A 15757-nucleotide genomic window follows, 5' to 3' on the forward strand; every position below is an offset into this window, starting at 1 on the left:
TGATAATAAGAAAATCCAAACTTCTGTCATAGCACTACTTTATGCATGTATGGGAGGACTAGGAATAAAATTGACAAGTGTATGTGTGTTCTGTAAAGTAATCCATAATTATTAGTCTGATCTTTAAGTAGTTTTTGATCCCTCTCTGAAAGTCAAATGTGTGGCTATAAAAGCAATAAGGGTGAGTCAAACTTCCTGCTTTCTTTTTTTTAACCATCTTAATCACACATCAAATTGCTGCCTATTATTGGTAGAAAATACTAGTTTCTCATATAAGTTGAGCCTTGGAGGCTAAATAAAGAGAAGAAATATAAAAAATTATGAAAAACAAAACACAACTAACAAAAGCATTTAACTGTGCCCAAGACCACAGATGAATGGAGCTTTAGCTCTGGCCGAAGCAACCTTCTAACTTCCTTCATGGCTCTTAAATGTCAAAATATAAGCTTGGCTAAGTCTGACTAAGAACCTTGGAGAACAGTGAGCAAGTTGAATGGAAATCCTTACTCTCTTTATGTGGGCATCAAATACGTCCACATATTGTCACATCTTTTATTTTGTTTTTGTCTTGAGTCTTTAGTGTGTTTCCTTAGGTCCAATGAATGACAGAACTGAGGTAAATTCTCACAGGAAGAATATAGTCTTCATGCATCCATTTCCCGAGTAATTCTGTGAAGATTCAATGATATAACAATTGTATTCAAGAAGTATTATTTCAGAAAATCATTAGTCAGTGATGACAGATCTGACATGCTAGGCTGAATTAATGGCTGGCCCCAAATTTTCACATGATAGTTACTGGAACTGAGCACTATGTTACTTATATGGCAAGATAGTCTATGCAGATGAGATTAAGTTAAACCTCTAGAAATGAGATCATCCTGGAGAATGTGGGTATCCTTCCTTGTGTGGTCATAAATCCCTTAGAAGAGGGAGGCTGAAGTGTCAGGGTAAGAAAAAAAAAAAGAGTCAGAGAAAAAGACAGTGGATCAGAGGCAGAGAAAGAGGGAGAGAGATGCTGCTTCCATCAGCTTCAAACATGGAGGAATGTGTGGGCATCCAAGAACATACACTCAAATCTATTACCAGAACTGAAAGTCCACTGCACCCAGAATTCCTTCTTTGCTATGCCCCCAGCCTCCAAATTCACTACTGCTGTATTTCAAGTCTATAGAATACAAAAATTCAGATGATTATCTCAGCAGATGAAGAAAAGGCATTTGACAAACTCCAACATTTCATGATAAAAACAGTTAGCTTAACTAGGCACAGAATGTAACTTCATTAATCATATACAAAGACATCTATGAAAAACTCCTAATTAATACCATACTTAATGGTGAAATAGTAGTTGTTTTCCTACAAAGATTAGGATGAAGCATTGATGTCCACTCTCACCACTTCTATTCAATAATGTAGTAGAGGTTTTCACCTCAGGATTTGGCAATAAAAAAAAAGACATCTAGATAAGAAAGGAATAAAATACCCTGAGATTTCACCTAACTCCAACTAGAATGGCAATCATTCAAAACATAAACAACAACAAATGCTGGCTAGGATGTGGAGAAGTGGGAACTCTAATACATTGTTGGTGGGATTGCAAATTAGTGCAACCACTGTGGAAAACAGTATGGAGAATCCTCAGAAGAATGGGAACAAACTTACCATATGATCCAGCAATACCACTTCTGGGTATCAACCCAAAAGAACGGAAACCAAACTACCAAACTAATGCATGTGCATCTATGTTCATAGCTGCTTATTTTACCATTGTCAAACTATGAAACCAGCCAGCATGTCCATCAACAGATGAATGGATTACAAAAATATGGGATATTTGCACAATGGAATTCTACTCAGTCATAATGAAAAATTACATCATTTACAGGAAAATGGATGGAACTGGAGAACGTTATGCTATGTGAGATTAATCAGGCACAAAAAATCAGAAATCGAATGCTCTCCCTAACATGCAGAAATTAGGGTGAAAATGGGTCATAGGAGAAACTCTAGATGAAGAAAAAGATACTACAGATGAGCAAATAAGGCAACCTGAGGGGATAGGAGGGGGAAGAGGAAAATTCTCTAATGCACATGATATTCTTTAACAAACATATCAATGGCAATCACTAAGCCAAACATAAGAAGGAGGGAGGGGGAGGAAATAGGGCGGGAAATGGGTAAGGGCTAATTGGGTGATGTGTGCATATATGCCTCCGCCTTTTTGTATCCCATTAAGATGTATGACTACAATGCTCCAATAAAAAATTTAAAAAGGAAAAGAATAAATAAAAATAACTGCAGAGTCATAATCATGTATATAGAAAACCCCTAAAAATTTACTAAAAACCCACTAGTACCGGTAAATAATTTCAGCAAGATTGTATAGTATATGAGATCCATTGTTATAAAAATCAATTATATTTCTATATACTTGTAACGAACAATCTAAAAGTGAAATGAAGAGGACAATTTCATCCATAATAGCATAAAATTATACAACACTTAAAAATGAACAAGCGGATTGCAAAACTAATACTTTGAAAATATAAGAATATGGAAAAAGCTAAAAGATCTAAATAAAAATCATACTATGTTCATAGATTGGGAGACTCAACATAGCTAAAGTGGCTAGTCTTTTCAACATGATATATAGAATTCATGCAGTTCCTAACAGAATCTCAACAGATTTCTTTGTAGAAATCAATGAGCTAATATTTTTAGCATTACCTATTATCATATACAAAAAAGAATTCAAAATGGGCCTAGAACCTAAATCTAGGAGCAAATGCTATAAATTCTTAGGAAAAGCATGGAAATAAATATATGCTACTGGATTTCACACAGAATTCTTCAATGTGACATCAAAAACATAAGCAACAAAAGTTAAAGATAAATTAGGCTCTCAAAATTAAAACAAATTTTTATATCAAATAATACAATTATGGAAGGTAAAAAAGCCCCTAGTGAGGAAAAATATTTGCAAATAATATATCTGATAAGGTACTTGTATTCAGAATACACAAAAACTATTAATTAAAAATATTTAGCCAATTAAACAATGCCCAGAGAATCTCTGTGAAAGAGATATATGGCCAATAAATGTTTGTAAAGGAAATCTACATTATTAGTTACTTGGAAATGTAAATCAAAACAACATCTAGATACCACTTAATATACATTAGAATGGCCAGAAAAGTTTAGATAAAAATAACTATTTGCAAATATATGGAGAAATTGGACCCCTCATATGTTCTTGTTGGAAAGATAAAATGGTGTAATTTATTTGTAATTTATCTGGAAGTTACTCAATAATTAAGTATAAAGTTATAGTATGACCCAAACACTTCACTCCTGGGTATATGTCCAAGAGAAATGAAAACATGTACCTACATAGAAGTTTGTTCATAAATGTTTATAGCGATTTTATAACATAAAGGTTAGAAATAATTCAGATGTCCATTAGTGTATAAAAAGGTAAAACAAGGCATAACCATATAATGGAGTATTATTCAGCAACAAAAAAGAAACAGAACAGTGATAAATTCTACAGTGATGAATCTTGGAAACTCACAGAAATAGAAACTAGAGCAGCGACCACTTAGGTCTGAGGGAGAAGGGGGTAAAACAGGAGAATGGAAACTAAAAGGTGTGTGGCTTCTTTTTGATGTAGTGAACATGTTCTAAATTTGACTGGCAATGGTTGCATATACCTCTGAATAGACTGAATACCATTGAACTCTGCATTTTAAATGGATGAATTTGTGAAATGTGAATTATATCTCAATAAAACTAACAGAGCTAACTTTCCTTCTTGCTTAGTTCACTAGTATATGAATGGGCTCTTGCCTTCAAGATGAATTCATTAGTCCAGCTGCTTCTGATTAGCCCTCTCAGAGCCATGGCCCTGAGGTTTCTCAGAAGTCAAGGATAAAACACACACAGATTTTGGCAAAACCGTTTTCCTCAGAAACAGATAAGGAAATGACATTATCAGACTTTAGTTCCCAAGGCTGCCACTGACCTATTTTATTTAACTGGAAGTTAAGTGGTATTTTGCAATAATATAGTACACATAATTTTTTAATGACCAGAACAGCTGGTGATCTTTTATATATCAAAGGTGATTACAATTTGGTCTGCAAAGGAATAGTTTGTTTAAAGGGTAAAATAATGACTCATACAAATTCAAAGAACACATTTCAAATATTTTATGTGAGTCATTAATTAATGAGAAAATCTAGTAAGTAAAGATCTGGTTCAAAGGGTGTTTCAAACTATAGACACATCTTTGTATATCAAGTAGGCTGAAATTAATGTTAATAGAAAACTGTTTAGTTCAATAGGGTGATAATTCATATGTTTTCACCCAACAACAACAATAAAAGTAAGGCTGGGGGCATATCTCGAAGGAGAATGCCCCTGGGTTCCATCCCCAGTACAAAAAAAAAAATCAGTTAACTTAAATGAACAGGAATCATTTACATTATGATCAGTCAGTTAACTTCAAACTACACAAAAGTGCAAAATAATCAAAGGCAGGAAAGGATAAGTGTCCTATAGAATCGGATAACCTTTGGACCAGGACTAACAATCTGCTGATAGATATCTAGGAATTAATTTTTTCTTTTGGTCCTTTTAAAGGCTTTTGCAAGATTTTCATGGCAGGTTAAATATATATAATTATATGTCTAGGTATATAGTTTGATGATTTTAGTTTCTTTCTTATTTGATCTACATAATTCTTATCAGTCTTAATATGTACATTTCACCCACATTTCTTCAGTTAAAATTAGAAGAACTTTTCATTAGTGTGAATAAAATAATAATGCATATTACAATAAATGGCACCTCAGACTGATGAAATGTGGTCATTTTGCCACCATGTTGGCTTGAGTAGATGGCTTTGGAGGTAGACAACCTCAGGTAATATCTTCCTTGGGGAAGATGTTTAAAAAATGCCACCTTTGATCTCTAAAATATCTGTTTTAGGTCAGAATTTTAAGAGTGCTTTAATCCAACTCAGAGTTAATCACTGATTATAGAAGACTTAAAAAAGAAAAGTATAATGTCCTTGAATCAGAGAGTAAACACTCATGTCACCATTTCAAAGTGACTTATTTTTTTTTACAATTCTGGCCTAGAAAATCAGTAACTGAAATAATAACAAAGACAAGTGAAACTATGAAACATCTCACACCTTGGTGGCACTAGCTCACAAGAGCTTGCAACTTAAGCGGGTACACACAGAGCTGAGCTATGACACTGAATGAGGATCACTTTGTGAGTTACAACGGAGTGGACATTGAGAACATTTGTCACAGAAAAGACATTATTAGCAAGAGTAATTTTACAGATGCATAAAATGTTCCCTTGTTAGATTGGTACTTCAAATTTCCCAGAGAGAACTCCTGCAGAAACCCCTGATACCTGTACACATGTATTGCAATTTTATTTTTCATAAATGTGAAAAATCTCTTCGTACTCTTTTCTCATAATTTTTTCTTTCAAAATTCTTTCACTTAGTGTAAGAGAACTGAATCTCTTTTAAAAAGCCAATGCTAAAAAATTATTTCCTTCTGTCATTTATTTCTATATTTCCTTGAAAAAACTACAAAAGAATGAACAACAAATACCTAATTTTAATTTCCATTTGAATGTTATAAGTGAGAGGCCTGGGAAAATGGAAGGCGGCCCCGTTTAATATTTTCCACAGCCAACACTGTAGGAAAGTTAAAATTTCTATTCAGACCCAGAGAGTTTTTTTCTTTTTAATCACTCTCCATTTCCTACCATTATCCCTTCTTTCCAGCTTCTTTCCATGTTCTTTCTCCACTTAGCCTCTTCTCTTTATTTCAAATTCATTTCTGTGAAATTTTTGAAAGAGCAACTTATTTTATTCAGAAAGTCTTTTATTTACTAATTGGAGACAAGGGTACGTACTATTAGATGCTTGATTTCAAACTTTAAGTGTTTCACTCCCAAATTATGGAAATCAGGTCAAATTACCTGTGAGAAAGAGCTATGAACAACTATTTCTTATCTGAAAAATGGGGACAATCCGACCTGTCACATAGACCTGTTGTAACTTTTAAAGGATTTTATAAAAACACAACATAAAATGGCAGATGGATACTAAAGTGTCACGATTCATCCTTCTTGAAAAGTCAAGAACCTCTGGAAACATCCCGGATCGCTAAGTAGAGGGCACGGCCACCTCTGCGGGACTGAGCGTGCAGTAAAGAACTGTGTGTGACATCCTAATGAGACCGGAGCTCTCGGCTGTTGACCTGTTGCTCAAGGTGACAGCATGACACCCTTGCTAAACACACCGGCATTGCCAAGCAAGGAAATCCAGCTCTGAGTTACGAACACCTGGGAACACAAATTTATAAATCGGAGAAGGTAGTTATTTCCTAGCAGAGGAGATTTTGCAAGAGTGGGAGACGGTTTTGGTGAATTTTCAATTTTAGAAGTCCATGGGGCATGGCACACAGTGGTACACACTGACATAAATGTGGAGGCAAGGAGGCTGAGAGGAGGCTAAGAGGAGGCTGAGAGGAGGCTGAGAGGAGGCTGAGAGGAGGCAGAGGCCTCTTCAAAAATCTACAGCAACTACCTCAGTCTTGAAAAATCTTTACTTATTAATGAGGGCATATTTCCCACTAGTTAGAAGAATCCTTGGATAAGAATTTTTCATAGGCAATCGATGCAACAAGTTTGGTTTCAATCTGTTGCTTTGCAGGTTCCATGTAGATGCTTTATATTTATTTTCATTAAGATGCTGACAAAAATTATTTCTGAGAGTCAGAGCAATCGGTAACTATGCAAATAAGTAACAATACATTACATTTAGACAGGGTTAAAAGTTATTATAGGTAGGAAGGTCAAGAGTCCTAACCTCATCATGCCCAAGCCCCCTTTGCTTAGAAATCTATTTTACAGAATTAGAACGTGCATCTTACTATGGGAAACAGGATGAAAGGCTGCTCTAAAGAGCACAGAAGAGGCGTTACCTACTACATGCCTGTAATTCCCGTACTTGGGAGGCTATTACATGAGGATAGCTGGTTCAAGACCAGCCTCAGCAACTTAGCAAGACTCTGGTCAACCTAGTGAGATTGGGTTTCGGAACAAAAAATAAAAAAGGGCTGGGGGTGAGGCTCAGAGGTACAGTGCCTTGGGCTTCAAACCCCAGTACCAAACAAACAAACAAACCACCAAAAAAAAGAGACACATCTAATGTCCTTTTTCCTATTATTATAACCCAAGGGATTAAGGGTGATTGTTCACACTGCCCCGTCACCCTTGGTGCCTGTTCTGTCTGTCCTACCACCGGCCCTGAAAAGATACCACTGGCCCTGAAAAGAGTGGTCATTACTGGACAGAGGAGGTCATTTGGCACTGTCTAGATTGGGTCCTTGGGACTAATGGGGACCCCCCTGTCCGCCACCGTCTAGATTGCATCCTTGGAACTAGTGCCATTCTAAAAAGTAACACTGTTGTTTTAGCCTGGAATTAAAAAAAAAAAAGGAAAAAAGAAAGCTTCTAATGGGAGCTCATGTCAGTGTCAGCCAAACAGCTTCAAAGCCCTTCATGTATTTCTGTGCGCTGGAGATCAGCTCCGCTGTCCTTTCAAATTCTGATGAGCTCTCCAGACGTGTGTTTCAAAATAGCTCTAGTTTTTCCTAATTGTTTCATCAGTGGCTCACAGAACTTCCTAAAAAAAATCTTTTTATCTTCAAAATATTTATTTCCTTGTGAAAAGCTATGATTTTCACACATTAAAAAGAAAGAACGATATGGTTCCATATTTCACATGTACAACCTTGGAGATACTGGTTAATCAGAAACAACTGCTTTGACATTCAATCAGAACTCCCTGATTAAACCACTATTATTTTTAAAAGACTGGAATTAACTTACTTCACAATGCCTGGTGGATTCTTTTGGAACCAGTATTTAGTTTACAATCAGACCCTCCCCTCCCCACACATCATTTTGGGCCTTTCAAATCAGTTTTTTTTTTTTTTTTTTGTATAACCAAAACCTAATACAGCTCTCATAATTGTTGGAAAACATTTTAAAATTTAATAGGAGCAGCTAATGTGTGATATATCAAAGGTTTGACTATGAAAAGAACTTGTTCCTTTAGTTAGAATAGCACTTCTAAAAAGCAAAGTAGGTTTCATGGACACGGAAATAAAGGAGAAAGTTGAGCAATGCTCTTAGATATGACACCAAAGGATGATCCCTAACAGAAAACAGGACTCCATCAAAACGAAGTTAGTGAATTTAGTTAAGAAGTGAAAATTTAAATAAAATACTCAGAGAAAATATTTGCAAGTCAAATCTCTGGTAAACGATATGAATCTAGAATATACAAGGGACCCTTACAACTCAAGGTAAAAAGAAAAACCCAACTGATATCTGAGCAAAAGACCTGCATAGAAGTCCCCTGAGGAAGGTGTACAAATGTCCCATAAGGATGAGAAAAGATGCCTGGCATCATTAGTCATCAAGCCATCACTTTCATACCCACGAGGAAGGCCATAGCTAACAAAAGGAAAATAAAAACACATAATAACAACTGTTAGCAAGGACACAAAGAAACGGAACACTTGCCCATTGGCTGGTGGGGATGTTAAATGGCGCAGGCCCTTTGGAAAATAGCCTGCGAGTTCCCCCATAGGTTAAGCTTTGAGTTGTTATATGACCCAGCAGCTTTACTCCTAAGTATACTCTGGGGGGATTTAGCAAAGATAAGTCTCCCCTTACTGAAGGGCTTTACTTACTCAGGTTCCACTTCAGGCCTGTGGTCGTCACCTGACTGCAAGGCTGTCCAACGGGGATGAGGCCACACCAACTGCCCTCCAGGCCAGTGTTCACATACAATCTGTGTTTCCCCTGAAGAAGAGAAGGAATGCTTGTTCAGAAGGGAAAGAGAAAAAACAAGGACAGTATAGTATCCCGAAGGGCTGGCAGAACACACAGGTGTCTCCCTAGGACCTGCATGTGGTTTCTCAGACTTAACCACGAATTAGTGTTTGTGGCATAAACTTTGAAACTTTCACCTGACATAATCCTAGCAATGTTCTTTCAAGGTACCTTACTCTTAGTGGTTTTACAAACGGCAAAATCAAAACTTGAGATTAAATGTCTTTAGGGGCACACAAATAGAAAAAGCTTCCTTCCTTTCCTCACCAATTCTAAAGACGAGATCCACTATACATCCTATTGATGTGGTACTGTGAGACAGGGTTTTAGTCAAATACTTGTTTAAGCGCATGTAAAACATTATTTTCTAAATAAAACTTCTACTTATCTGCGGATTAGGTTTCTAAATTTCCAAGTTCAATGTCAACCGTAGTAGTGGTTAACCTGTGGCCCACAACCATTTCTGCCACAGGAGAGGCTGGGGAAGGGGGAAAGTACTTCTACCAGGAAATGGTATGCTCTGTGAGGAATGGTATGCTTCTTCAAATAGGATAAGAAAATCATATAACTTTTCATTTCTAGAAATGTTAAATATAATGTCATGCTTAATGTAACAATGTTTTAAAAATAGTATAGTTGGATATCTTTTTCAAAATAATTATCTTCCATTTGTATTCTAACCTTATTCTTGGGGTATGTATTATATATTTTCATTTTAGTACTAAAGGCTCTCTACCACTGAGCTATATTTCCAGCACTTTCTATTTTTTATTTTTTTATTATTATTTTTTTTGTGGTATTGGGGTTCCTGGAAGCCCTTCTACCTCCGGGCTACACTCCCAGACCTATTTTTGCATTTTTATTTGGAAACAGGGTCTCCTAAGCCAGCGCGCGGGGCTAGCTTCGAACTTGCGCGATCCTCCTGTCTCTGCCTCCCAAGCGCGGGGATTACAAGCGTGCGCCACCACGCCCGGCTCTATTTTTTATTTTAAGAGGTGTCTCACGACACTGCCCAGGCTGGGCTTGAACTTGTGATCCTGCCTCAACCTCATAAGCATCTGGAATCACAGCCATACACCATCATGTTCAGCTGGCACATTTTTTTTTTTTTTAATAGAAAGATATCGCAGGAATGGACTGGGGATTGGGAAAGAGCCAATTAGGTGATAAGTGCAGGTATGTCTCCACCAGCTTTTCTCCTATTAATATGTATGACTACAATGTACCAATAAAATTTTTTTCACCCTCCTTATTAATTAATTAATTAATTATTTAAATTGGTGCATTGTAGTCATATATCAATCACATTGGAGTACAAGACTTGAGAGGATATACAAGCACATATCATCCAATTAGCCCTCATCCAGCCCCCATCCCATTCCCTCCCCCTCCCTCCATCCCATGCTTCTTTGGTGATTAACTTTGATACATTTGTTTATGTACCTCCTGCGTTTTAAAGAGGCTCCATCCTCGACTATTCCATACCCTCTGATTGGTCACATTAGTTGCTTCACTATAGGGCCCTTTCTATAGCTCAACCTCTTCCTGTTGCCCCTCTCCTCCTAGTTATTGCTGATTAAGAGAAGCGTCTGATTTATATTTTCTGTGATATTTCTCTGTGCATGCTGCGTTGCAAGTACCGATCCCACTCTTGACGGCCCCAGTAGTGGCCTGGCTACTCAGTGGACTGATCCAGACCTCGCTGGCTCAAGCGCGGCCTTGCCTCATGGGAGGCCCCGGTTCTGGTCTCGCTGGCCCCCACACCGGCCTAACCCCTCAGTTGGCTTCGATCCTGGCCTTGGAGGTCGCAGTAGTGGCCTTGCCTTATGGCAGGCTCCGATGCTGGCCATTGGCCCCGGCACCGACCTAACCCCTTGGCAGGATTCCAATCCCGGCCTTGGAGGCCCCAGCACCGGCCTATCCTCATGGCAGGCTCCGATGCTCGCCTCACTGGCCCCAGCACTGGCCTAACCCCTCGGCAGGCTCCGATCCCTGGAGGCCCCAGCACCAGCCTTGCCTCACGGCAGGCTCCGGTGCCGGCCTCGCTGGCCCCAGCACTGGCCTAACCCCTCGGCAGGCTCCGATCCTGGCCTCAGAGGCCCCAGCACCGGCCTTGCCTCACAGCAGGCTCCGATGCCGGCCTCGCTGGCCCCAATAAAAAAATTTTAAAAAGATATCTCAAAGCTGGGCGTGGTGGCGCACACTTGTAATCCCCTCGCTTGGGAGGCAGAGACAAGAGGATTCACATAAAAAGGTAAAAAAATAGGTCTGGGAGTGTAGCCCGTGGGAGTGTATCCCAGAGGTACAAGGGCTTCCAGGAACCCCAGTACCACACACACACACACAAAAGATATCTCAAGTCCTATAGGAAAATGCCAAAGCATGCACATATACAATAAAAAAGATGTTATTTTTATAATTCATATAACTCTGAAGTAAATTCCATAGAATATGGCTTATTTTAATGAAGCAGAACCTTAAGTATATTTAATACATGACACATAATCAGCAGGAGGCATTCAGGTCTCCTTCAGTAGTCATTTACTATTCCTATTCTGCAGAACACAAAGCCTCCAGGTAGGAGTAGGCTTGGTCTGACTCATCACAGGACTGCTCTTGTTAAAAACAAACAAACAACAAAAAACAAAAAAACCCAAACAGTTCCTTAGATCAGACCTTGAAACGCAACATGGGCTCAGTGAGATCCTTGCTGCATATATAATTCACACATACATCCACAGGGTAGGTTTTAGTCTTATCTGAACTTTTTTTTAAAAATTTTTTTGCGGTACTGAAGCGGTACCTCTGAGCTACATCCCTGGCCCAGTTTTATTCTTTAATTTGAAACAGGGTCTCACTAAGCTTTGGAGGTCCTCACTAAGCAGCTGAGGCTGGTGGCTAACCTGGATCCTCCTGTCTCAGCCTCCCAAGTACTGGAATTACAAGGTTGCACCACTCAACGCACAGTGAGTCTTATTTGAACATTTAATCAGAAGGTCATGAGTTCCATCAAAAGGGCCTAAATACAAGCAAACACAAAGCAATTTTAAATGGAAATACAAAATACATTTTGAATGTGGTGTCCATCAGTGTGGGAGGAGACAGGCAAAGAGAGCAGGTGTACCCAGCAGCAGGCCTGAAAAACACGGGTCGACTAAAAACACCCCGGGTTGTGATGTGGATGACCCGCCCTTGCAGGGCAAGTGAGAGACCGTGGAATGAGGTGTGATCCCCTCTTCCTCCTGCTGCAATTTGAGTGTTTCAGAGTCACAACTCTACTCACAGAAACCTGAAAGTGCGTGGAAGGCAAACAGAGGAGAGACAGTAGAGAAGAAATCCCAGCGGGGAGGGACTGGGAGGCAGAGGGGCACAAGGGGCTCCCCGAACAGCAGAGCTTGTGCTGGGGACTGGAGGATGAGCAGGAATGGGCTCCGTGGAGGGAGGAGGAGGCCCAAAGGCTCAGAGGGCATGTGTTCCAGGCAGGGTTGGGCTGACACGTAGTACAGGCAAGGCAGGGTTGGACCTCAGAGCATCCGCAGGCAGTGGGAGCTCTCTGTGTGACACTAGAATGGAGAATCCCTCACATTATGCGTTTGCCAAAGCCCACAGCAGTACCAGGAAAGGCAGAGAGTGAACTTTAATGTCAGCTGAGGACCTTAATTAATAATAATGGGTCAAGGCTAGTTCATCACTATAACAAATGAACGTACTAAGGCAAGACAATGGAGCACACTGCAAGCAGAGGTCAGGGAAGGGGGCTGTGTCCATTTGCTCAACTGTCTGTCACACTAAAACTGAAGTCTGATGATTTTAAAAGCCTCAGAATGATCTTCCAGTTTCTCACCCTGTCAGTGGGACTGACAGCAAAAGGGTGGTGGGTTTGAAGGGCAGGGCCCAAAGAGAACCTGGAGCCAGTTCTCAGTGGACATTGCAACCCTTCTACCTTTTCTTGCCAAACAAGTTTCATTGGTTTAAGGATATGAGCTGCCTTTACTCTAAGCATGCGATCTAAATTAATTTACAATAAATGAGCTCGAGTGCTTTTTCTCCCTACCCTTCTCCTCCACAGAAGTAACTCTCTCTGAAGGCAAAAATAGCAAATATAAGCCAGGCATGGCGGTGCAGGCTTGTAATCCCAGAATTTGGGAGGCTGAGACAGAAGGATCACTGTTTGTGGCCAGCCTCAGCTACTTAGTGAGGCCCTCTGCAACTTAGTGAGACCCTGTTTCAAAAATAAAGAATAAAAAACAGGGATGGGGGTATAGCTCAGATGTGGAATGCCCCTGGGTTCCATCTCCAGTACCACAATATACACACACACAAAGGTCATCCCTGGATGCCAAACTGAGCACATTTTCTGAAACAAATTCTGAAAGCAGTACCCAAGCATCCTCTATAATAAAGGGGTTGAGGGCAGAGGGGCTCCTAGAAATTTTGATTTCCTTAGAACTCTTGGCTTCAGCTGGGAACAATTCTGGATAAGGACTTTTCAGGAACTGTACCCTGGTCCAGTTTCCCTTTTAAAGGCTGTACTGCTGGAGCCTCGTCAGGAAACATACCATTCTCAGAAGGGCACAGGTAACCGGTAGCTCTGCACTGTCTGCCACTTGGACACCATAGGTCTGTCTCGAGCACAGGGATCCAGAGCTCAGGGAGACGGAGAAGGCGGGTGCGCGGTGCCAGGTCTCTGCGCCTCTAGCTGGTAACAGTGTTTCTGACACAGAGACCAGGTGGCAGAGGGTGACTTCTTTACTACGTATCAAGCAGGGGTGCCTATCCTATTGCCTTCTCTTCCTTTCAGTGTGTTCTGGTTAATTCCTACCTCTGAGTTGATGTCTTTCTTCCCTCCGTTTCTGGCCTGCGTAACAGTTTGGTAATGAACAGCTAAATGCATTCGTATGCTTAGTGTTCCAGTTCACTCTAGCACGGCCCGATGAAGGAAAGAAGGAATCTTTTTTTTTTTTTTTTTTCAACTGGTGGATATTAACTCCCGGAGAGAAGATTCTTCAAATTGCATCCTGTAATGCAAAGGAAACAGCACATGTACATGCTCGGTGTTGTTTTCCCGGGAGATGAAGGGCTGTTACAAAGCCACTGATTTAAGTGGCCCAGCAGTGAGCTTTCTTATCTTGCCTTGCTATGCACTAACTGCTTTCCTCATTATTTTAAGAATCAACAGACCTTAAAATTTTCAGTCTGGGAACACACTTGGTTTGCCGACTGGAGGGGTCACAGGTCTTAGCTTACAATCAATTAGTATTTTTTTGTTCTCTTTTTTCTAGAAAGGTGTTCTGTCACAGGTGAATGGTCTTTGTGTTTATAAATATGCAAACTTAGTTTTTATGGTTGAAAGGAGAAGTATCAGGCTTTCTTCCTCTATCTTCAAGTCCATGTGATGTTTGAAAAAAAAAGTAGCTGTATAAAAGAATTTGTGTTCAGTCCCTCTTTTTCTCAATGGATAATAGATGCCAACCTGCATGTGACTTGGCACAGGCAGGCGCACAGCCTGGCATAAAAGAAACTCCTCGAGGATTTATGTCATTGCTGAAGACTGGAAGCACATGAGCGAGTCATTACTTCATCTACTTATGAGTCACTGCGCAGGCTCCTGCTCTGTTTTAAGCTAAGGATAACTCTCGGAAGTCAAAGTAGTTTTATAGAGTCAGGAAGGAACAAAATTCAATCACAGTTTGCTTTTCCAACTGTGACCGCTTGAACTTATCTAAAAATCTTACATGGGATGAAATTATAATTTAGTAAAAGTAACAAAGATGTTACATGGCCTGTGTACTAGAAAACATGCTTATGGTCGTGTTACTTAAAAGGAAGACTCATGGGATCACTTTCTTGATATTGTAAATTAAGGTAGGGAAACATATATACAAATAAGTACCTATAAAGGAGTAAAAAATCATTATCACGCTTTTACTTTTTCTTATTTATTTATTTATTTATTTTTGGTGGTACTAGGGTTCCTGGAAGCCCTTCTACCTCCGGGCTATACTCCCAGACCTATTTTTACATTTTTATTTGGAAACAGGGTCTCCTAAGCCAGTGCACGCGGCTGGCTTTGAACCTCTGCGATCCCGAACCTGTCTCTGCCTCCTAAGCGCGGGGATTACAAGCGTGCACCACCACGCCTGGTTTATTTTTATTTTTATTTTTATTTTTTTGCGGGTCTAAGGATGGAACCCAGGGGCATTCGACTTCCAAGCTACACCACCTGCCCTATTTTTTATTCTTTAATTTGAAACCGGGTCTCACTGCATTGTAGAGGGCCTCACTAAGTAGCTGAGGCTATCCGTGAACCGCGATCCTCTGGTCTCAGCCTCCCGAATGCTGGGATTACAAGCGTGCGCCACCACGCCCGGCTATCACGCTTTTATATTACAACTCTTTGCAAATGACTAAGACATAACTGAGAAAAAAGATTAAAACTCAGAATACATTTTACATTTGAAAAAAACAGAGACATTTGAATTCTATTTACATCTCTCTGAATTCTTAAATCCATAATTAGAGCTGGGCGTGGTGGCACATGCTTGTAATCCCAGTACTTGGGAGGCTGAAACAGGAGTATTGCAGGTTCGCAACCAGCCTCAGCTAAGTGAGGCTCTCCACAACTTAGTAAGACCCTGTTCCAAAATAAAGAATAAAAAGGGCTCGGAGGTAGAATGCCCCTGGGTTCTATCTTCAGTGCCACACACACACACACACACAAAAAAAAATCATAACTATGCTACTGCTATTTTGTGAGATCCATACAGTTAGTACGAATCTCACAAAATACACAGCAAGTTAATTAATAAGATCATTCATA

At 39.8% G+C, this 15757-nt stretch overlaps 1 protein-coding gene across 2 annotated transcripts in view; it reads right to left on the bottom strand.

Moving 5' to 3' along the window:
• The window catches only part of TPK1 (thiamin pyrophosphokinase 1), a gene marked incomplete at both ends in the record, with an annotated part of 365721 nt that overhangs the window by 83717 nt on the left and 266247 nt on the right, over positions 1-15757 (bottom strand). For both annotated transcript variants that reach the window (XM_080701459.1, XM_080701458.1), the window contains one exon: positions 8796-8907. In XM_080701459.1, the coding sequence (XP_080557585.1) occupies positions 8796-8907 (112 nt within the window). The remainder of the gene's footprint in view (positions 1-8795; positions 8908-15757) is intronic.

This window comes from Muscardinus avellanarius (genome assembly GCF_963383645.1).
Source record: "Muscardinus avellanarius genome assembly, chromosome: 9".
NCBI classification, from domain to species: domain Eukaryota; kingdom Metazoa; phylum Chordata; class Mammalia; order Rodentia; family Gliridae; genus Muscardinus; species Muscardinus avellanarius.